The sequence below is a fragment of the Chelonoidis abingdonii genome, chromosome 5 (genome assembly GCF_003597395.2).
Source record: "Chelonoidis abingdonii isolate Lonesome George chromosome 5, CheloAbing_2.0, whole genome shotgun sequence".
Taxonomy (NCBI): Eukaryota; Metazoa; Chordata; order Testudines; family Testudinidae; genus Chelonoidis; species Chelonoidis abingdonii.
The window spans coordinates 140,812,102-140,834,431 of NC_133773.1; the positions used below are offsets into that span (position 1 = coordinate 140,812,102).

The 22,330-nt window shown below is 41.3% G+C and overlaps 1 protein-coding gene across 4 annotated transcripts in view; it reads left to right on the top strand.

Annotated features, from left to right (window-relative positions):
• Positions 1-22,330, top strand: part of ATRN (attractin) — a 427,246-nt gene that overhangs the window by 162,812 nt on the left and 242,104 nt on the right. The window contains exon 25 of one of the 4 annotated variants that reach the window (XM_032765829.2): positions 7,747-8,114. The exons of the other annotated variants lie outside the window; for them this stretch is intronic. Within the exon in view, the coding sequence (XP_032621720.1) occupies positions 7,747-7,752 (6 nt within the window). The 3' untranslated portion in view covers positions 7,753-8,114. Of the gene's footprint in view, positions 1-7,746; positions 8,115-22,330 lie in introns of those variants that run through there. 4 annotated transcript variants of the gene reach the window in all.

The following is a 22,330-nucleotide window of genomic DNA, read 5'->3' on the forward strand; positions in this document are numbered from 1 at the left end:
GATAAGCTAGCAAAGACCAGAGTAGTTCTATGTCATTTCTTTGCAATTTGAACATTTTTAGCCATTTTTCTTTATTCATATCTAATGATGTGTATTGCTCAGATTGGCCTTTTTGTGTTCTAGTTTGAATAGCATAATGAATATTCCTAGTACACAAGTTGTGTTGTACTAGCTTATTCTCATCTTTGTCATGTTCTGCATGATCAAGTCTGTCTAGTACAAAGCTTTCTAAAAAAAGCTGTAGAAATCTACAGTAGATGATACTGCTTAATTTAAAAAAAAAATATTGCTCCTGCGGTCCTTCATTCAAATTTGCCTTGTGTTTCTGGCTCTCCTACCCCCTCTCCTTGCCTTTTTAAGCTGGACTCGAAGCATATAAATGCTCTTTTGTGCTAGAGATAACTGTGTTCTTGCCAATGCTGAAATCTGGCTTTTTTCCCCTGGTTGCTCCACCTCTCTCCAAAACCACTTCAGTTGGTTTTTAAAGTATATTGGTGTAGGATGTCTTTTTTTCCTCCCCTACTTTTAGAAAATAATCATTTTAAATCCTTTAAGAATTAAAACTGCAAAATGTAGAGGGGCTTTTTAAAAAAAGTTACAGAAATCTGTTTCTGGGTTAGCTCTGTCTGAATAACTTCCATTTTATGAAAGCCACGTTGTGGAGTTCATTTAAAAACTTAGTTTGCCAAGCTTCCTTTGAAAACACAGGTAAGTTCTTGTTGAAAAATGTCTTGGTATTCTTCTCTGTTTGCCCTCTAGTTCTTCGCTGTTAGTAGATTTAGTTTGGCTTAATCATATTAAGCCTATGAGCATTGTATAAGGCATATACTGACCTTTCCACTTCAGTCTGTTCTGTCTTGAATGTGCTGTATTAAGTAATCCTTACCAGAAGCAGGACAGACAATGTACCTCTAAAAATAGCATTCTTTTTGGAGTGGTCACTTGAAAGTGGTATGATGTAGCTAATGTTTTATTTTACCTGTAATCCTTGTCTTTTATGGCAGTTTATAAAACTGTTGCTCTATTTGTACAGGAAAATATTCTCTTGAATTATAAAAAATAATACAGTTTTATAATATCACAACTAAGGAGGAAGGAAATTCAATGTAGGAACTTGCAGTGGAATTTTACTGATTATTTGAATTGAAAACAGTGTTTTCCCTCTCAACTTACATTTGTAAAACTAAAGTACAGTATCTGACAAGCACCTAATGGAGAGAACGTGAAATCCTCTTTGATACTTGTGTAAACATCAGCAGTATTAAACTGACGTGCATTTACTTTGAACAAATGCCAGTAAATGAACTTTTCTTCAAAATTGCTAGTAGAACAAACATGTAGCTGCTAGTATAGCTAATTTGAAACTGATTTTAACAGCTTTAAGTTTTCTAATCAAGTAAGAGGCTAGCCAGGGAAGCCTGTTTTGCAAATCTAGTATTTATGTTATTTTTACCACTCACAATAAATATATAAGTTGTCTTCTTGTGTCTTGTACTGAGGCCATTGGGAGTACACAAATTCTGTAGTCTGGCTCTTTTTGCCTCTGTATATAACAAGTTAACATGGACCCTGGAGATGTAGTTTGTAACCATATCATTGACCATCAGTTTAGTTCATTTCTCTCTCCTGTGTTGGATTGAGTTCTCTTTATTGAATGACCTGACTGTTAAGTTATTCATAGATTCCGAAGCCAGAAGGGACCATTGTGGTCAATTAGTCTACCTCTTCTATAACACAGGCCATAGAATGTCCCTAAAATAATTCCTAGGAGAGAGTTTTTAGAAAAACATCCAGTCTTGATGTAAAAATGACTTGTGATGGAGACACCACTGCTACCCATGGTAGATTATGCCTTTATCCTCACTGTTAAAAATGTACATCTTTTTCCTATCCTGAATTTGTGTAGCTTCAGTTTCCAACCATTAGATCATGTTACACCTGTCTCTGCTAGATTGAGGAGCCCATTATAAAATGTTTGTTCTCCATGTAGATACTGAGGCCTGGTCTACACTACGCCGTTAAATCGATTTTAACAGCGTTAAATCGATTTAACGCTGCGCCCGTCCACACTACACTGCTCTTTAAATCGATTTAAAGGGCTCTTTAAATCGATTTCTGTACTCCTAGAAAACGAGAGGAGTAACCCTAAGCATTGCATGGGCTAGAACCTGCCATTACCAGCAGTAGCTCCAAAACGCAGGGGACCGCGGTTAGGCAGAATCATGTGCCAGTTTCGTCCATCGCTCTCGTGCGCCGCGCTGCCTGTAGCTGCGCGCTCCTCCTCCTGCCTGGTTGCAGTTGCATGGTTCGGCGATAGAACAGCACGAGACAATGCGCGAGGTGTTTACAACATCCACGGATAGCGGCGTACTGATCTCAGCAGGGTCCATGCTTGCTGTGCTATGGCGTTTGCTCAGTTCACCCAGGGAAAAAAGGCGCGAAATGGTTGTCTGCTGCTTTCACACAAAGGGAGGGGTAGGCTGGGTACCCAGAGACCACCGCGACAATGATTTTTGCTCCGAAAACTTAAAAACATCAGGCATGGCTTAACCCGGAATTCCAAGGAGGCGGGGGAACTGAGGGAACTATGGGATAGCTACGGAACAGAGAAAACCAAGGAAGCAACGGAAGGTCTGGTCAGGGCTGAAAACATGCCGCTTCTACACTGAGCTGCATGCAATTCTAGGGGGCTGCGCAACCAGTACCCCCCCTGGCCGTGGATTCAGAGGTCGGGGTTGTAATATCAACCATGGCTGAGGATTCTGCGGAGGGAGGGGAGGAAGAGGAAGAGGAGGAAGAGCTTGCTGAGAGCACACAGCACTCCGTTAGCCCCAACAGCCAGGAGCTTTTTGTGACCCAGACGGAATTACCCTCCCAGCCCTCCCAAGCCACTAGCCCAGACAGTGAAGCCATGGAAGCGACCTCTGGTGAGTGTACCTTTGTAAATATCAACATGGTTTAAAACAAGCGTTTTTTAATGATTGATTTGCCATCAGGCTTGAGATGCATTCGCAGCCAGTAAAGTTACAGGAAAAAGTTTGTTAACATGTCTGGGGATGGAGCGAAATCCTCCAAAGAAATCTCCATGAATCGCTCTTGGAGATACTCAAAAAGCTTTTGAAGAAGGTTTCTGGGCAAGGCAGCCTTATTGGGTCTTCCATTGTAGGACACTTTTCCACGCCATGCATGTAGCAAGTAATTCGTTATATCATTGCTTGACAAAGCACAGCTGCGTAAGCTCCTGGTGATGATGCTGGCTTTCAGAAACATTCGTTGTTCATCTTGTGCTGTTATTCTCAGGAGACTTATATCATTCATTGTAACCTGGTTGAAATTCAGGAATTTAATTAGGGGGCAGACATGGCCATTTTCCTACTGGGCTGCCGCTTAAATCAAATCCTTCCTTGCATGTAGCAAAGCGGGGGGATGGGAGGAAGGATAGCGCTGAGCTTTTCTGCGTTTGGCGAGCAGGAATCTTCCCAGTTACCAGCCACGCGGTGGGGGGGAGAGGGGTGATTAGCACTGATCTTCCATGATAGCAGCCATGCGGTGGGGGAGGAGTGAAGCAATCCCTTAGGGAAGAGGGTGCGGGGGTTGGCGTCTGCTGCTGCCTGTAAACAGGAAAGAAGCGGAAGCTGAAAGACAGTGGCTTACCATGGCCGCATGCAAGCTGAATTGTGATGGTCCTACCTGCGTCTGTGAGATCTGCAACACCAGAGCCACAGGCACTCAATATTAAACGATGCAAAATGCGACCTTGTAGTGAAATCACATGTGCTATGTAAGGTGGATAGTGTTATTCACTGTGAAAAGAGTACAAGCATTGTTCTGTAAAATGTATCTTTTCACATACTTCTTCTCTGTTTTCCCTCCCCCATGCAGCTGCACAGTTGTCCAGCCTCCCTACTCCATCCGAAGGCTAGCTCACATAAGGCGGAGGAGGAAGAGAACGCGAGATGAAATGTTCTCTGAAATCATGGAAGTAACCGCAATGACAGAGCTCATCAGAATGAGTGGAAGGACGTGCTAGCAACGTACAGGAAAGATGCCAGTGAACGGGAGGATAGGAGAGACGCTCGAGATGAGAGGTGGCGGCAGGAAGATCAGAGGTGTAGGCAGGAAAGATCAGCGGTGGCGTGATGCAACACTGGAGCTGCGTGATCAAACTGATATCCTCAGACGCATGGTGGATCTTCAGGAAGAGCAGCGGGGTTACAGAGTGCCGCTGCAGCCCTGGTTAACCACAGTCAACCTCCCCATGTTCCATATCTCCCTCACCCAGACGTGTAAGAACGCGTGGGGGAAGGCTTTCTGCACCCGCCCACTCCACCCCCTTTGCCTTGGACAGTCCAACCAAAAGGCTGTCATTACGTTGAATTGCTTAAAGGCCTTTTCCTTCCCTCCTATCCTCCTCCCAACCACAGCAGGCAGGGATACCTTGATAATTCTCTGCCTCTTTTTATAATTACTTTTTAATAAAGAATACATCCAAAGGGGGAGGGTGGGTTGCTTACAGGGAATGACTTTTAATAAAGAATACATGATTTTTAAACAATACTGACTTTATTTCCTTCAGCAAGCTGTAATCAAAGGGGAAGGGTGGATTGCTTACAGGGAATGAGTCAATCAAGGGGGAGGGTTCATCAAGGGGAAACAAACACAGCAGTCACACCGTACCCTGGCCCGTGCTGAAACTCGTTTTCAAGGCTTCTCTGATGCGCACCGCCTCCTGGTGTGCTATTCTAATCGCCCTGGTGTCTGGCTGCTCGTAATCAGCGGCCAGGTGATTTGCCTCAGCCTCCCACCCCGCCATAAAGGTCTCCCCTTACTCTCACAGAGATTGTGGAGCACACAGCAAGCAGCAATAACAAACGGGACGTTGGTTTGGCTGAGGTCTGAGCGAGTAAGTAATGTTCGCCAGCGCCCTTTTAAACGGCCAAATGCACATTCTACCACCATCTGCACTTGCTCAGCCTGTAGTTAAACAGCTCCTGACCACTGTCCAGGCTGCCTGTGTATGGCTTCATGAGCCATGGCATCAAGGGGTAGGCTGGGTCCCCCCAGGATAACGACAGGCATCTCAACATCCCAACTGTTATTTTCTGGTCTGGGAAGTAATTCCCTTGCTGTAGCCGTTTAAAACAGAGTAGTGCTTCTGAAGACGCGAGCGTCATGAACCCTTCCTGGCCATCCCACGTGGATGTTGGTGAAACGTCCCTTGTGATCCACCAGTGCTTGCAGCACCATTGAAAGTAGTACCCCTTGTGGTTTACGTACTGGGTGCCCTGGTGCTCTCGGGCCAAGATAGGGATATGGGTTCCATCTATGGCCCCCCGACAGTTAGGGAATCCCATTGCAGCAAAGCCATCCACTATGCCCTGCACGTTTCCCAGAGTCACTACCTTCGTAGCAGCAGCTTAACGATTGCTTTGGCTACTTGCATCACAGCAGCCCCCATCAGTAGATTTTCCCACTCCAAATTGATTCCCGACTGACCGGGAACTGTCTGGAGTTGCAGCTTCCAGAGGGCTATTGCCACTTGCTTCTCCACTGTGAGGGCTGCTCTCATCTTAGTATTATGGCGTTTCAGGGCAGGGGAGAGCAAGTCACAAAGTTCAAAGAAAGTGCTCTTACGCATGCGAAAGTTTCGCAGCCACTGCGAATCGTCCCACACCTGCAAAAACTATGCGGTCCCACCAGTCTGTGCTTGTTTCCTGCGCCCAAAATCGGCATTCAATGGGTAGAACCTGCCCATTACCAGCAGTAGCTCCAAAACGCAGGGGACCGCGGTTAGGCAGAATTCAGTGTCCATTTCGTCATCGCTCTCGTCGCCGCGCTGCCGTAGCTGCCGCCTCCTCTCCTGCCTTTGCAGTTCATGGTTCGCCATAGACAGCACGAGAATGCGCGAGGTGTTTACAACATCCACGATAGCGTTACTGATCTCAGCAGGGTCCATGCTTGCTGTGCTATGGCGTTTGCTCAGTTCACCCAGGAAAAAAGGCGCGAAATGGTTGTCTGCTGCTTTCACAAAGGGAGGGGTGAGGCTGTACCCAGAACACCCGCGACAATGATTTTGCCCCATCAGGCACTGGGCTCTCAACCCGGAATTCCAAGGGGCGGGGGAGACTGAGGGAACTATGGGATAGCTACGGAAAGTGCTACCCACAGTGCACCGCTCCAGAAATCGACGCTAGCCATGGACCATGGACGCACACCATCGAATTAATGTGCCTAGTGTGGATGCGCACAATCGACTTTGTAATATCAGTTTTATAAAACAGATTTTAGCTAATTCGATATTATCCCGTAGTGTAGACGTGGCCTGAAAGACTATAATCTAGTCAGCCGTTAACCTCCTTTTATTAAGATAAATTGTCCTTGAGTCTATCACTGTAAGGTATGTATTCTAATCCTTTAATCATTCTTGTGGCTCTTCTCTGAACCCTCTCGCATTTATTAGCATCCTTATGAACCACATGTTCCAAAGAGCAAGGAAGGCACAGCAACTTCTACAACCTCTTGCATATGAAGTATTTTAAATATACCTTTGCAGAATCTCACCATATGCTCACTACATGCCATTTGCTTGAAGAACTTCACCCCAACCACATGAGGCTTCAGAAAACTTCCATGGTAGCAGTGGCCATCACAGCATGATATATCAGGGTAGAGCATCATGTTTCAATTGGATAGTTTAGGTTTTGAGGACCTGAAATATGGGGTGACCAATGGGGCAGCTTCAGTTCGCTTAAGTTGCTGAATTCTTCTCTGATTTAATTACTACTATGGAGGGGGAAAGGAGATTGGGGAGTGGAGTATAGATGAAATTGTTTCTGCTGTTGATCTCTGCATATCCCCAACCTCTGAAATGTTTTTGTGTGAAGTTCAACTTGGGTGGTTTTTTTTTTAATTTCTCCAGCACATTTATTTCAGAAACTAAGCCCTATATAGTGTATTCTATATAGAGCTTTGTCACTTCCTACTTGAAGATATTTTAAATCACCTGCATAGCATGTGTCCCACTTTCTGGGGTTCTCATAAGCCAAGCAGTTTAGGTATTTAAAAGGTGCTTCCCATCATGTATCAGAGTATTTTGTGAATCCATTTAATACATGGAATCACTTACAAACTTATTTAGTGAAATAAATGAATGTGGAACATGAAGATGGAAATCATCCACCTTTGTGAAATTGATAGTTGGCTTATGATTAAAGGCTGAAAACTCAAGCATAGAAATGTTAACAAATGGCAAAACTGAAAATTTAGTTCACTCTGTAACACATCCTAATTAAGTCCATCTTTTAATTTACATAAAGTATTCTTTTCATTGATAATTTAGATGAGGGCAGCTTAACCACTCATATAAATGTACACATTTAAGTTACACAGCACACCAATTACTCTTGACATGAAAGCATTTTGTAAGGAGTATGTGTCAGTGGGACTGAAAGTGAAATTGGCACATTGAAACAGTTTGGGACTTGCATTCTATTTTATTATAAATGGAATTTCTTATTAGTGGATTCAACTGTACATAGCTTTTTATGTTACCTCCAGTTTCTTATCAAATTTGGTCAAGATGGTTGTATCTTGTAGAAAGATGAACATATCACTTTTCCAAATCAAATAGTAATGAAATGAAACCTTCTATGAACATATAAATATGGGAGTACTGTTCTTCTCTAAAAAGTGGTTATATAAAATGGCACCTCACGTAACAAATCTGCTTCTTTTTTTTTTATGGAGTCATAGATACAGTAGAACCTCAGAGTTGTGAATACTAGAGTTGCGACCTGACTGGTCAACCACACACCTCATTTGGAACCAGAAGTATGCAACCAAGCAGCAGCAGAGACCCCCTCCCACACCCCCAAAAAGAGCAAGTACAGTGCTGTGTTAAACTATTACAAAATAAAGGCAAGTTTAAAAAAAAAAAAAAAAAACAGATTTGACAAGGTAAGGAAACTGCTTCTCTGCTTGTTTCATTTAAATTAAGATGGTTACAAGTAGCATTTTTCTTCTACATAGTATAGTTTCAAAGCAGTATTAAGTCAATGTTCAGTTGAAAACTTTTGGAAGAACAACCATAACATTTTGTTCAGAGTAAGGAACATTTCAGTGTTACAAACAGTCTCCATTCCTGAGGTGTTCGTAACTCTGAGGTGCTACTGTACTTATTTTTCATGCCTTTTTTTTTTCATTTCTTTTTCTCCTGTTAACCATTCAGTGCCAGCACACTTAAGAAGGAATGAACTGGATTCTATGTATTGCTGTGCATCCGCAGAATTAATTGTTGGTTAGTTTAGTTTAATGAATGCACGTGTAATCTCATTGAAGGTGTTTGAGTTGCCCAATTGTCACTGAATGTTTCTTTTGCTTCCAAAATGTATACTCTTCCTTTTGTGCATGAAGCAAGAATTGAAATTGACTTTGAATGCACAAAGTCTGCAGAGCTGGCAGCTAGATGGCACTTGATATGGCGTTCTGAAGACAAAGCACACATGGAACACCATGATACCATTGTTAGTCAAATTTCAGAGTACATCTCTAATTTAAGATATTTCGAAAAAATGGCCGCCTTATTGAATACAGCAGGCGCATCTCCTGCTATACTGGATTCAGCTATTTGAGATGGAAATATTAACCAATATTTTGCAAATTGCCATAAGTTTATATTACTAGTAGAGGTTAAACCCTTAGACAATGTAAGGGACATTCATTATCATATTATCACTAACATAATATGTCTGGGGTTCTTAGGACTATTCAAGCAAAATGCTTAAACATCAAATTCTTGTTTCAAAAAGAAAACCAAAAAAAGTTAAACCATTACTAAAGCAGGTTTGAGTTACATTTCCTTCCTTACAATACTTGGTTCTTTGTGCTGCTGTTCTCACCAATTCTGTTACTGTTAAAGCAGGTGACCATTATTAGTATGAATTGGCATAGCCATTTCAATTAGACTTAAATTTTACATGTAATACGCTGTTTAGTATGGCTTGGGAAGCATTTGTGAGAATGCGGAGCCAAGTAAAGTTATGGATGAAACTTTGTTTCAGCAAAACAAACATTAAGATGCAGTTACCTTCTGACAGGTGGTTAGCAGTAGGCTGTAGCATAAAAATGGAGCTTGGTGAATGTGTAATATTGGATTTATAGTTCCTTTTTTATTTTAAGCTTTCTATTTCTTTAAGGGTACATGTATCCAGTACAGAAAGCCTACTAGAGTGTAACCTTTCTAAGGAGCTTTACAGCCTAACTACAAGGCTTGTTTTATAATGCATCTGGTAGGTTTTAAAGGTAAAATGGAAATACTACCCTAAATTAAGACTGGATGATAACTGATTCTATGTTCATAAGCAAATTAAATGGGGATGGTTTTGGTAACTTTCCTGAAACGCCTTCAGTGTGTTTACCGTGTATGCTTCCTATGCTCTCTGCATTAGGGGTAGATAAAAGTGATGGAGTAAAGCCAGTGTGAGCTATGTACACCCTCACACTCTTCATTATCAGACTCTGACAGCAGTAGAATATTCAAATCTCTTGTTAATGATGGTTCATGGTGTCTTTCCTTTGGACAAAAATAATTGCATATGCTTAGGAGCCCATCACACTACATCTTTTCCTGACCATGACGGGATACTTGCTTTAAACTGAACAATGAAAGATAAATCAGTTTGTTTTAATCTTGTGAAATTTACTGTTGAATGTAATTACTTTCAGTGATATGCAATTACATGCTGATTTCCAGAACAGGCAAACTGACATCTCCTGTTGGGTATGGGGAGATTTGAAACAGAACAATTGAATGATACTTTAAAACATGAAACAGCTGTTTCTTTTCTAGCTGCTCTTGCCTTCTTATTTTTGGCATAAATTGATGACATTTTTAGATGTTGTTCCCTGTAACATTAGGAAGTATTTCTGCAAGCAGCTTTCTAAAATGCTTGAAAATTAGGAATTGTTTTAGAAGACAGTTCACCGTTTTCAGGAAGTGTTACAACTTTTAGGACTTGCCACCTAAGATAATGACTTTACGATGATAGGTGATTTCAAAGTTGCTGATGTTTAATCGTAGAACAGTACTGTGGCATGTACTTCTATGTAATCCGTATATTGTGATGGGTTTTTGGCACTTGGAGTGAATTGTGTCTCACAAGCCATTTCAGTTAAGTTGGACTTCATGATGGTACCACAGCCCTAAGTTGTTGAAATCAGTTTTTCTTTAAGGAACAATTATCTATACTGGTTTTAGGATGTCTCTGTAGTTACAGCAATGTATAAAGTGTTTTGGCAATGAAGAAATGGTTTTTCTTGAAGCCAGAAAATGTTACCTTTAGAAGTGAATTAACCTATTATACTTTTTGTAGTTCTGCCTCTTGGGTCATTGAGTTGTGTTAAATGGTTTCACAGTCTTAAACAGATGCTTCAGTCTTTTCATTCTCCAGTTTTATTATAATACATTCGTACAGCATTGTAAACCACAGGATGAAAGAGATGTAGGGTGAGAAATTTACTGATGACGAGACGGGATTACTTGTAGAGCTGGGTTTCCATTTGGGATATAAGGAGATAGGGGATAGTGATTGTTTTACAAAAACAAATTGTACATCTTCAAGTGTAAAACTCCAGGTCCCAAATGGCTAATACCTAACAGAGAGCTCCAAGAAAGGGAACTACTTAAATTTAAATATATGCTCCAATGATAAGGCAGCTTCCTTCTTCATTGAAGTGGGAAGTCTGCTATCTCCTTACTTGAAATGGTGTTAGGATCGAAGGATATTTACTGGTATGTGATCTGGAACATGCCTGTGTAATAAATGATTTGTGATGATGCTGTATTTGTGATCTCAGGAGGTACCCAAGCTGGGCTCTCACCATGTAAAAGGCAGTGTTATTTCCTTTAAAAAAAATCTTCGTTCTTGAATTGGCTTCCTTTTTTCTAAAAGAGCCAGCATTTGACTTTCGGTGTATGCTGCAAACTCCCATCTGTTTTCTCAAGTGTTATGTGACAGCTGAGGGATTTGTAGGTGTTGGGCTTCTTAGAGCAAGAGAGAGCCACCCAGAGTGTGGGGGAAATGGGGCAATTTGCCCTGGGCCCTGCATAGGCCCCGTGAGCCCTGGCCCTCGCCCAACAGTGGTCCGGGTCTTCGGCGGCATTTCGGTAGTGGGAGGCCCTTCAGTGCTGCTGAAGACGCAGAGCGACTGAAGGGCCCTCCGCCACCGAAATGCTGCCAAAGAGCCGGACCACCACTGGGTGAGTACAAGCGCCACAGCTCCCCAACTTTGCCCCGGGCCCCCTGAATCCTCTGGGCGTCCATGGAGCAAGAAGGGTTTTTTGGTGGCCTTAGGGATTGGTTTTATGTTGGTGTGTGCAGTGTTGTTGCAGCTATGTTGGTCCCTGGATATTAGAGGGACAAGGAGGATGAGGTCATTCCTTTTTTTGGACAGACGTCTGCTGGTGAAAGAGACAAGCTTTGAGCTACACAGAGCTCTTCTCTGAAACCTGCGGAACAGCTCTGTGTAACTCGAAAGCTGCTCCCTTTTGCGAACAGAAATTGGTCCAATAAAAGATATCACCTCACCCACCTTGTGTCTCTTGCATGGGTGTGGTAAGTTTTAGGCTGCTTATATGATGCTTGAATTGCAGGAGACGTAACTGTCTAGGCGTTTATATGCCAGTTACCATAATTATAATGCCAGTTGCTGTTGTATCTGAATGCCTAAGAGTGTTTTAGTTGCCTGTAACTAGGGATAGATACTCTTTAAATCCCAATTAAAAAGTTAAATTAGTTGTCCTGTAAATATGGAAGAGGGTAGAGACTCCCAGTGGAGTATAAAAGGGAAAAAGGCAGGATTTTTAAAATGGATGTTATTTGTATTGCCGTATCACAAACCTGCTCAAGTAGATTTTATTTTTTTTAAAAGTCCTAATCTGAAATGTTGTATGTAATTACTCCCTACAATCTGCCCAGTTTCTAAAATACCCTAATGTATAGGGCCAATAAGAACACATTGAGATGTTTTCCCATAGTCCATTGCTTTGCTAAATGATATGAAAGTATTAGTAAATGTTTTAGATAGCAGGATCAAAATGAGTCATGAATTCTGAATTATCAGTCCATCTTTGTGTGAGAGAGTTCTCCATGTCACAACAGAAGACAAATATTCCACATAATCTGGGTCTTCAACAACTGGTGGAATGAAAGGGAACTGCCTGTTACTGATAATGAGTGTCTTGAAGTCGTTTAAATGGCTTGCTTATTTTGCCTGCTAGAAAAGTGAAATTTTAGTTCCACCTCAACTGTTCTGTAACATAAACCTAGGGAAAAAATCTACACAAAACAAAGTCCAGCATATGACACACAATCTGGAATAGGAACACTGAATAAATAATGAATTGTCAGATGTTGCTGCTTAATCAGTCTAGTCCTTTGATCAGCTGCTCGATGTGCCTTAATATGGTACAATACACTGCTGCTGGAATAATCCTGTTTCTTTCCAAAGCACATGTTCTTTGCTCTTTCTTTTTATTCAGAAAACAGAACAAAAATACCAACAGCCTTATACTCAGAAACAACCAACCCTGCAACCAGTATGCACACAATAAAGAGAAAGTTTAAAGGGCCCAATTTCATTTTCAAGCTTCCAAGAGTTCATTATAAAAATAGTGAGCAAACAAATGATTTTTATAATGGTGAAATGTGCCTCCATACAGTTCTTTTAATCAGTGTGAAAACTCTCTGGTTCCCCTATCTTTTTTCCTAGAAATAAGTAGGCTGTTAGGAAATTATTTTTGATTACAGCTGCTTCATGCAATAAGATGACACAACAAGAAATCTGAAAACGATGTGCAGCTTTGTTCTTGTCTAATGATAAGTGTCATTACTAGGAAATATTTTTGTTACTGGGCTTTATATGAAACACTTCTATAGACCTTATGCTCAGCACTTTACAAATATTAATAAAATCTGTTTTTGTTATTCATCCACTATAATGGATAGAAATAGCTTTTAGGTCCCTGTAACTTACAGAGAGCCAAGACTTTATTACGCCATCCATTCCCTCTCCTATCAGAGCAGGATTGTTTTCTGTTGTGCATATTTCCAGAGTTTTGTCTAGCAACTATTCCACAGCCTAAACCAAAAAAAAAAAGTGACATGAATACTGATCTTTGTCAATCCCTAGTTTCATTTTTTTCTGGTTTCCTTGTCAGTTTAAAGGCACCTTTTGTTTAACAAGTCTGTAAAGTACCTACCCTCAGTAAAGCTCATTGTTTTCCTAGGTTTTAGGGGATGGAGAATGTTTAAGAGCTGGCCTGCACTACCAATTTTGAGTGTTTGAATCCTTCACAATGAATTGATATGTTGATGAACACAATTTGTCTTGGTTTACATTGACTTGCAACGTCCTGGTCAGCATGCAGTCAACTAGTTTGTGATTCTTTACAAACATGCTCAAACAGCAATATTTTATAGTGAATACTAACATTGAGTGATGGTAACTGGGAAAGGGGGGACTTTTTCAATGGTAATGGTTTAGTTTGTGTATTTTTGTGTAATATGATTGGCTGTTGGATTTGTTCTTGGTCTGTTGTTGTTAAAGGGTGTCTAGTCTCTGGCATAGTTACTCTTATATTAATTTATAAAACAAAATCAAATTAAAATAAGTAAATGTAAACTATTGTTAAATGTAGGATAGAGTCTTGTGGTACAAAGACACTGGCAGTGGTAGCAATGCCCACTTAGCATCTGCAAAGTTGCCCTAAACTCCAGATGACATTCTAAATAACTTCTTTCCTGCCTTTGTGGTATGGACAAACTGGCTTGTGGTTTACCAGGAAAGGTAATCTTTGTGCTGTTTGTAGCTGAGATTTGAGTCCTGCAGCTAGACTCCATTTGCAGTACCCATTTCCCTTGCAAGAAGCTTGCCAACTGACAAACGTTCAGGCTAATGCATTAGTCTAATATCCCAGCTGCCAAGCTCAAGATAACTCAAAACAGCTTTGCAGCATAAACACATCTGAGGTCCAGTATAAGGGTTGATATTGTAAAGGTTTTTCAGGAAGTCTCATAGTTTGAACTCAAATGCTTTTAAACCTAGCTGTGGAAAATGTGATTTTTTTTTTAATCAAATGGGTTTTTTTTTCCTTTTCAGTTTGAGATGAATTCCACATCCTGTAGCAAATTCCTAACTTAGGTTTTGAATAACAAATGATATGTTTTTACAAAGTATTTTTTGTAGTCTAGTCTATCTTATCTTTTCTGAAAGCAATATACCGTGAAACATTTGTTTTTATAATGTGCTGAGAAGAAATACTAAGCATTTAAACAGTAAAATTAAAACAAAACATACAGCCATGCCAGAAATAGAGATGGGACCTGAGACAACTTTATTCAGCGTTGATGCAATCTTCAGAATCAGACACAATTGGATAAAAAAGGATGGATAATGAAGACAACAGGCTCATCGTGGTGTCAGGACATAGACAAAACGAGGACCAGTTCAGAAGCAAACTGCTTTGGCCAGGAACACCTTGCCAGCATCTCTTGATTATGCTTTATTAGTCCCCTATCCTCTTTCTTTGAACTCAGTATAAAGTGTGTTTATGTGTACAATACAAGGATATGAGGGGAGGATGCAAAGTTAGTGATAGAGTGCTTCGGCCACTAGAAATGAATAAAATCTGGAGATTATTTCAGTTTGGTAGTTTTGTTCCCCAAAGCATTAAAACAAGGTAAAAACAAAAGTTTTAGGAAGTTTCCCTTTTTATGATCTGAGTAGGTAGACATACCTATATTTAAGTTGACTTAACATCCTAAGCCTTTGTTTAAGCTGATAACATTGCCTAACCAAACCAGTTGAGATGAAATTTTCCATGCTGGCCCTCGGCCTTAGGCTGAATTATTACGTAAAGTTTCAACAAAACCAGTTCAGCTGTTTCCAGGATCCACGTGAGTGGGAAAATTTCCTAGTTTTTCCTATTGTACTTTTGGAAAGCTGAAGTGCCTCCATGTGTTCAGGATTGAAGTTTGCCAAAGGAGTAGTCCTGTGGTCATGCTGTCGACATGAAAATGCACCCACATGTGTTTGAGTTACAAACTCCTGACAAATGCCAATCGCACAGGTTCATTTGAACTTCTTAGGCTTGCTTCTGGAAGCTCTGAACATTCTATCTCCATTGTGTGTGTGCTGGGAAATTACACAGAGAGGAATGTTTAAAGCTATAAAAGTTTTTAAAATGCCAGAAGTAAAGTTGCCAATACAACTTGAATTCAGACTCCTTGCATGTATGCATTATAGTTGTCTTTAGTTACATGAATACATTCTGTTTCCTCTTCAAGACTCGTGTCATTCAGTGGGCAGGCAGGCTGGAAAATGAATAAGGCAAAAGGCTGTGAGAAGAGCGAGTTTCTCTCTCTTGCTGAGCCATGCATTTTGTACATCTTTGGCAGTGTTCTATCATGTGTATACATAAGGAACTTGAATTAAGGTTGCTCTGCCAATTACAAGCCTTTGCATGATATTGCTTGCTTGTGCACTTTCATCTACATGTGCGTCACTATTCTGCACCTGGCTATCTATTGAGTGGTCCCTGCCAGTTTGATAGATTTGTGTGGAAGCTCTTTGACACACAGAAATGATCCCCTAGATCTTAAGTACTCTTTGTAATTTAAAGAAAACTATTTCCACTTTTTGCTCTGCACAGCAATCTGAAAGCTCCCATGGAGAGACAAAAATATATATAAATGGTATTTCTGAGCCAACTGCTGACTGCAGCCAGTTAGCTGAAAAGTGACAATTTGTGACTACTGCAATAAGGGAGCCCAGTGGTAGAATGTAAATCAATTTTCATCTCAACTGATCATCAGAAGTAAGTTGGTTCTTGTATTTGCACCATATTTTACATTTGTGCCATAAAGTTGTGGGGCTCGGCTAGTAAGGTAAGGCAAGCAGGAAATAAATCAATTCTCTCTTGCATTGGTCTCCCACGCCGATGTAACAAGTGATGCCATTTTTCAACAGCATAGCCCTCAACAATAGGTCAGAAAATCCAATTTTAATGGAAGCTTTATTTTGACCATTTATTCATAGTGAGAAGTAAGTATTACTGTGGGGAACTCACGGTTTGGTACAAGCTGTTTTTCTACAAAATTATAAAGCTGCGTTCTATATAGAGGAGGAGGAGGGATAGAAGATTTATTTTTGGAGGTTTAAATGGAGGCTAATTCTTTTAATATGAGATTAATCCTTAGAGAGGCTTTGGGCACTTGCCTTGTTGGTCTATCTATCTTCCCCTCTAAATGCAGGATGAGTCAATGTTGCAACTATTCATCTGATACCCTTTCTCATTGCATTATTCAGATTTGTCAGCTTTCTCAGATAAATAACTTCCACCCTGCAGCCCCTGTGTACAGACTCAGTAACATCCCAGGCTGCCCCTCATATCCACAAAATTATCTCATTAGTCTACTTGAAATCCCTCCTTCAAACTTTTTTTTTCTTTTCCGGATATGCCTGCAAAAAGCTGGACAACAGTTAGGCTGCTGGTGTGCTGAGACCAGTGCTTATCATACTGGCCAACCCTGTCTCATTTCCTTGTACTTCCCTGTCTGCCTATCTCGATCTGTTATCACAAGTCTGATATTTACTTTGTAAGCCCTGCAGGACAGAGCTGTCATGGTTTGTGTCTGTACTGCACCTAGCACAGCGAGAGCCATGTCTAGGGTTCTCAGGTGTTATGGTAATCAAACAATCAATAATTGATTATTGAGCACACTACCCATGTGCTTCTGTATAGTGCCTGGCCTTCCTATTTCCTTCTTAGTTCCATTAAAAATGTTACCATTTAATGTAAAGATCATATACGGTTATAGTCTTGACCTCAGCCTAGCCCTGTGTACTTGCTCAACAGTTTCAACAAGATGAAGCAGTCCTGTGAACATTTCTTAGATTTCAAGTCAGATACTGGACACAGAATTTGGGTGAAGACACCAACTCTGGAATTTGTTCTTTTCATTGGACTGCTAGAGCTAGTGTTGATTTGACCATTAGGGCAGTGTTTGGAGGGTTTGCTTTTTTGGAGCTGCAGAACACATAACCTATCAACCTTGCAGTGTTGCTTCTTCCCTGTGCTTTGCAAACATGGGATAGCATGATCAACATCAAGCTCTGCTGTTGAGGTTGACCACTACATTAAGGGCCTTTTCTGAGATGCTGGCCACTGAGAGAGGAGGGTTATCTGGCTAGTAAGTAACTTAAACTCAGGCTTGATCTGCACTCAGAAGTTAGGTTGACCTAGTTATGTTGTTCAGTGCTGTGAAATACATGCCTCTGACTGACATAACATAGGCACAATTGCCAACTTTCACACGGTAAATAAGCACCACGACTTTCACAATAAGCCAAAAATCAAGCTAATCCCATTTCAAAACAAGTCCAAAATAAGCTAATCTCTAAGAACCGCAACACTCTGTGACTAGATCCCCACAGCATGCAGTCTGGGGCTGTGGTGAGCCTGCTGTGCACCCCTGACTCTCTCCCAGCTTTGCCCCTGCTTACTGGGAGCCAATCAAAAAAAGCAACAAGCTGCAAGCCAAAAGCTGCAAGCCAAAAACTAGCCAACAAGCAACTCACAAGCCAATTAAGCCAAAAATTCCCAATTTCTACATTTTTTTTCGTGGGTTTGGCATGTCTGTAGCTAGGTCAACCAAACCCCTAGTGCAGATACAGCTATGAGTATTTCAACACTGCGTGCAAAACAAAACAAGAAAAAGAAAAACCTCTGCAGCAGCAAATCTGTGAGCCCAGGTCAACTGACTTGGGCTCACCCTATGGTACTAAAAATAGCAGTGTAGACATTCCACTGAGGCTGGAGCTTGAACTCTGAGACTCTCCCCTTTCACTGGGAATATCTACGCTGCTGTGTTTAGCCTCCTAACACAAGTCCAAGTCACTTGACCCGAGAGCTAAGACTTGCTGCCGTGGGGATGGTTGTGTTTTGCACTGTAGATGTACCCTCTGTTGATGGAAGAACCCATCGACTTGACTAACTTTGGAAAGATGATGTTCATACTGTGGCAAATTGCCGGTACTGTTCTGCTGGGTCTCGCGCTTTCTCTTCTCTGGGGTAGGTTCAGGGCGCTATTGCTTGCCTCTGAATCAGTTCTTAATCATTCCCCTAGTGTCCTTGGAGGAGGGGAGTGGAGAGGGAGGGACCTGGGCCCGCCCTCTACTCCAGGTCCCAACCCAGGGGCCCTGGGGTTGTGGTGAACCACTTGACTAGCGGTTTCTTCCCCTGGGTTACTTCCCTCTCATACCCGTCAGCTTGTGAAGGGCTTCTCGCCTCTCTTCTATACAAGCCTGGTGCCCCTTACCTCGGGTTTCTGTTGGGCTTCCCAATCCACCGCAGCACTCCTCCAAACCTTCTATTTCTCTCTGGACAAACTCTTCTCTTCTGCAATCTGCACTCTGCTCCAATCCAACCTTTCTCCTTCAACTCCCACCCCCTGTCTGACTGAAGCAGGGGTTTATATCCCATGACTGGAGTCAGGTGCTCTAACTGGAGTCAGGTGCTCTAACTGGCCACAGCTGTTCTAGTTAATCTAAAGCAAACCTTCCTCCCTTGGCAGGGAATAAGGCCCCCTGCTAACACTCTTATGCTGCCTTCTGGCCATGCTGTATCACAATACCTAGATGGAAAAAGAAGCAAAAATCCCCTACATCGGTGTCGGCTATGTCTATATTACAAGGTTATGCTGGCATAGCTGTGGTGACATAGCTATGCCAATATGGTCTCTGTAGTGTTGACTCACCTTCACACTAGTATATGTAGGAGCTCAGTTGTACAAGATATTGGTTTATCAGTCTTCATCCAAGGTGTATTGTTCAAGCCATTACAAGAATAGCTCAGTGCAAATATAATATGACTGCTTCCAGGCCCAGGAATTCATGGCAGTGATCAATGAAGTAGCCTGTGAACTCACTTTAGCATGAAAATACCCCAGCTATTTTTGCAGTCTTGCAGAAAGCTTAATTCGAAGTTTCCAGAGTTATCTGGTGCTGCCTCACATGATGATTAAAACCAAGAATTAACCAAAGGACTCATGCAGCCATCATCACCCTAACATCTTATTGCCTCACAATCCTTAATGTATTATTTACCCTCACAGTACCCCTGTGAGGTAAGGAATTCCCTTTTTTTTTACATGGGGATTGAGGCACATAGTCTCAGTGACTTGCCCAAGGTCACACGGGAAGTCTGGCAGAGTAGAGATTTGAACCTGTCTCCCCATAGTCCCAGGCTAGAGTCCTAACTATTGGATCATTCATCTTCTCTGAGGGAGAAAGGTCAGGAGATGCATTCTGAATCTCCAATACTGGGAAATGCTGACCAAAAATTCTGAGCTACAGTGCCAGAAATCATGTGTGGACAAGGCAATGGTTCTGAGCAGTCATGGTTGTCTCTAAATCTGTAAGTAGGAAGCAGAATGAAAGAGAACCAAAAGACGAGCCTTCTAATAGTATGGCCAGAAGAACACACAGCTAATGTTTTTCTGCAGATCTTGCATATTGGGAAATGTGAACATTACAGATTGGCACATCAGAACTCTGATCTTTACAGGAGAGCACAAACCTTTCTCTGAAGGTTCAGCTGAGCTTTGGAAGTTTGGCTTCTTAGGGTATGTCTACTCAGCCAAGAAGAACCTGTGACAGCTGACTCGGGCTTGCAGACTCAAGCTGCAAGGCTGTTTCATTGCAGTGTAAGCTTCCAGGCTTGGGCTGGGGTCTTGCATTCTGCACATGATTTCTGTTGAGCCCAAGTTGGCTGGCACGGGCGAGTTGCAAGATTTTCTTCGCTGTGTAGACATACCCTTTTATTCAGATACTCTCTCTTTTTGGTACTATTTTCTATCCTCTACATCTGTTTCTGTAAAGAAGATCTTGAAGAAATTATCAAGAAATATTTTTTCCCATTCCCTATTTGCTATCAGTTATTGACAGTATACTGTGAATGCATTATATTTTAAAACACACATTTGGGCAAAAGGCACAGGTTTTAGCTGTGTTTTAAGAAGCATTGCAACAAATAACTGTCATGGCATCTTTGCACCATTACCTACTTTCCCTACCAAAAGCTGTAAAGGGCCAAAATTTAAGTAACTTTAAATAACTGAAGAATACTTAAATGTTCAGCTTATAAGCGGACAGAAATGCGGGCACTTAGAATTCTGGCCGTGGCTTCATGTTACTATTGTTTGCAGTCTTCAAAGTCAAACTGAATTCATGCCTCGTAAAAATGGCAGAAAATCGAGCTGTGGGGGAGGAAATAAACAGATGTACATAAATGCCACTTGCAGCTTATTTGCTGTTTGGATGCTTGTTTTATCTGTTCGGAAACCCTGAGACGTGGAAACCCTGCCAATCTTATCAGCCTTCTGTTCTGTCATTTTTTATTGATTTTGTTTTGGCACTCGGGTTTTATTTAAATATAAATTAAGGTAGCCTGAATTTCTACTCGGACTGCTACACTCTTCAAAATACCGTGTTATCCCACAGACTTAGAAAATGTACAGTATGTAGTGTTCTCACAGTTAATAGGTTATTGTTTCTGACAGGATAAGCTTTCTTGCTTGTTTAAATAAATCCTTTGACTTTTCAGTGAATTCAAAACTTTACCCTGTTTCCTGTTAGTGTGTGTTCTCCAGTTCATCTTACACTTTTGTGTATGTTAACTGAGCTGTACTTTCCCTTTTTAGATAGTACTTAGAGGGCATCCTGTTCAAAATATCATTGCTAGCTTCACTTTCTGTTGTCAGCTAGAATCTGAGAGGACCGAGAATAGAAGGGTTCTAATAGTTCAAATTGCATATGCTTTACAAATTGCTGGATATGGGCAAAAACCTAAGTTTGGCATGTTCATAGTGGAAGACAAGGTGGAAAAGGCAACATGATTCATGTGTCGTGAATGAATGCATGGGTAGGCTGAGTTGGGCTTCAAGACATCAAAAATGCTGCGTATTCTAATAGAAAAATTGAAATAGTTAAATATCTTTAAAAAACTTTCAGAAATATAAAGCTATTAATACATTATATTAAATTAAATGCTAGCACCCTATTACTGCTCTTGTAGAATTGCAGTTCAGTAAGTAATTTATTCTTTTATAATTATACCCTTTCCATTTTGCCTGTAATGGCAGTTAGGGATAATTAATTTATAACATCCTACAGGAATTATATTGTTCCAATTTGTGTATAGTTGTTTTCATAAAATGTGTGTCAGAATATTAAGTTAAGTACAATATGAGTCACACATTAAAATAATCTTAATCAATCAATTACTGTTACTGTATTTCTCATGAATGTATTGAACTTTGTCGCCTAATTATGCAGATTCAAGCATTTTTGATGAATTCATAAAAAAAAAAGGGTTACCTACCTTTCATAACTGTTGTTCTTTGAGACATGTTGCTTGTGTCCATGCCAATCTAGTTGTGCATGCACCGATGTATGTGGTTATCAGAGATTTTTGCCTTAGTGGTATCCGTAGGGTCAGCAGTGATGCATCTTTGAGTACCGTGCTCATGTGTCGGTGTATCAGGCATCGCCAACCCTACATCCTCTCAGTTCCTTCTTGCCGGCAACTCTGACAGAGGGGCATGAGGGTGGGAAATGGAATGGACATGAGCAACACATCTTGAAGACCAACACTTATGAAAGATAGGTAACCGTTTTTCTTCTTTGAGTGCTTCCTCATGTTGATTTCAATCTAGGTGACTCACAAATAGTGCCAAAGGAGGTGGGCTCAGAGTTTACAGTCTTGCAGCTTGCAGCACTGCCCTGCCAAATCCAGTATTGTCCCGGGCTTGCTGGGTAAGCGCATAATGGGAGATAAATGTGTGGACAGACAACCAGGTAGCAGCTCTACAGATCTCTTGGATTAGCACCTGAGCCAAGAAGGCTGCAAGATGCTTGCTCTCTAGTCAAGTGTGCTTTGACTATCCCCAGTGGAGGCACACTCACGAGCTCGTAGCAGTATCGAATGCAGGCTGTGATCCAGGCCAAAATCCTTTGAGCAGACACCGGGCAACCTTTCATCCTGTCTGTCACCGCAACAAACAGCTGCGATGATTTACAGAATGGCCATGTCCTGTCGATACAGAAGTCCAGCGCCCTCCAGATCTCCCAGGCATAAAATCTGCAGTTCTCTTTGGATTTATGAGAGTTCAGAAAGAATGGTAAGAAAATGTCCTGGCTGGTATGAAACTGGGGAACTACCTTCCACAGGAACACCAGATGCTGCTGCAGCTGGACCTTATCTTAGAACACT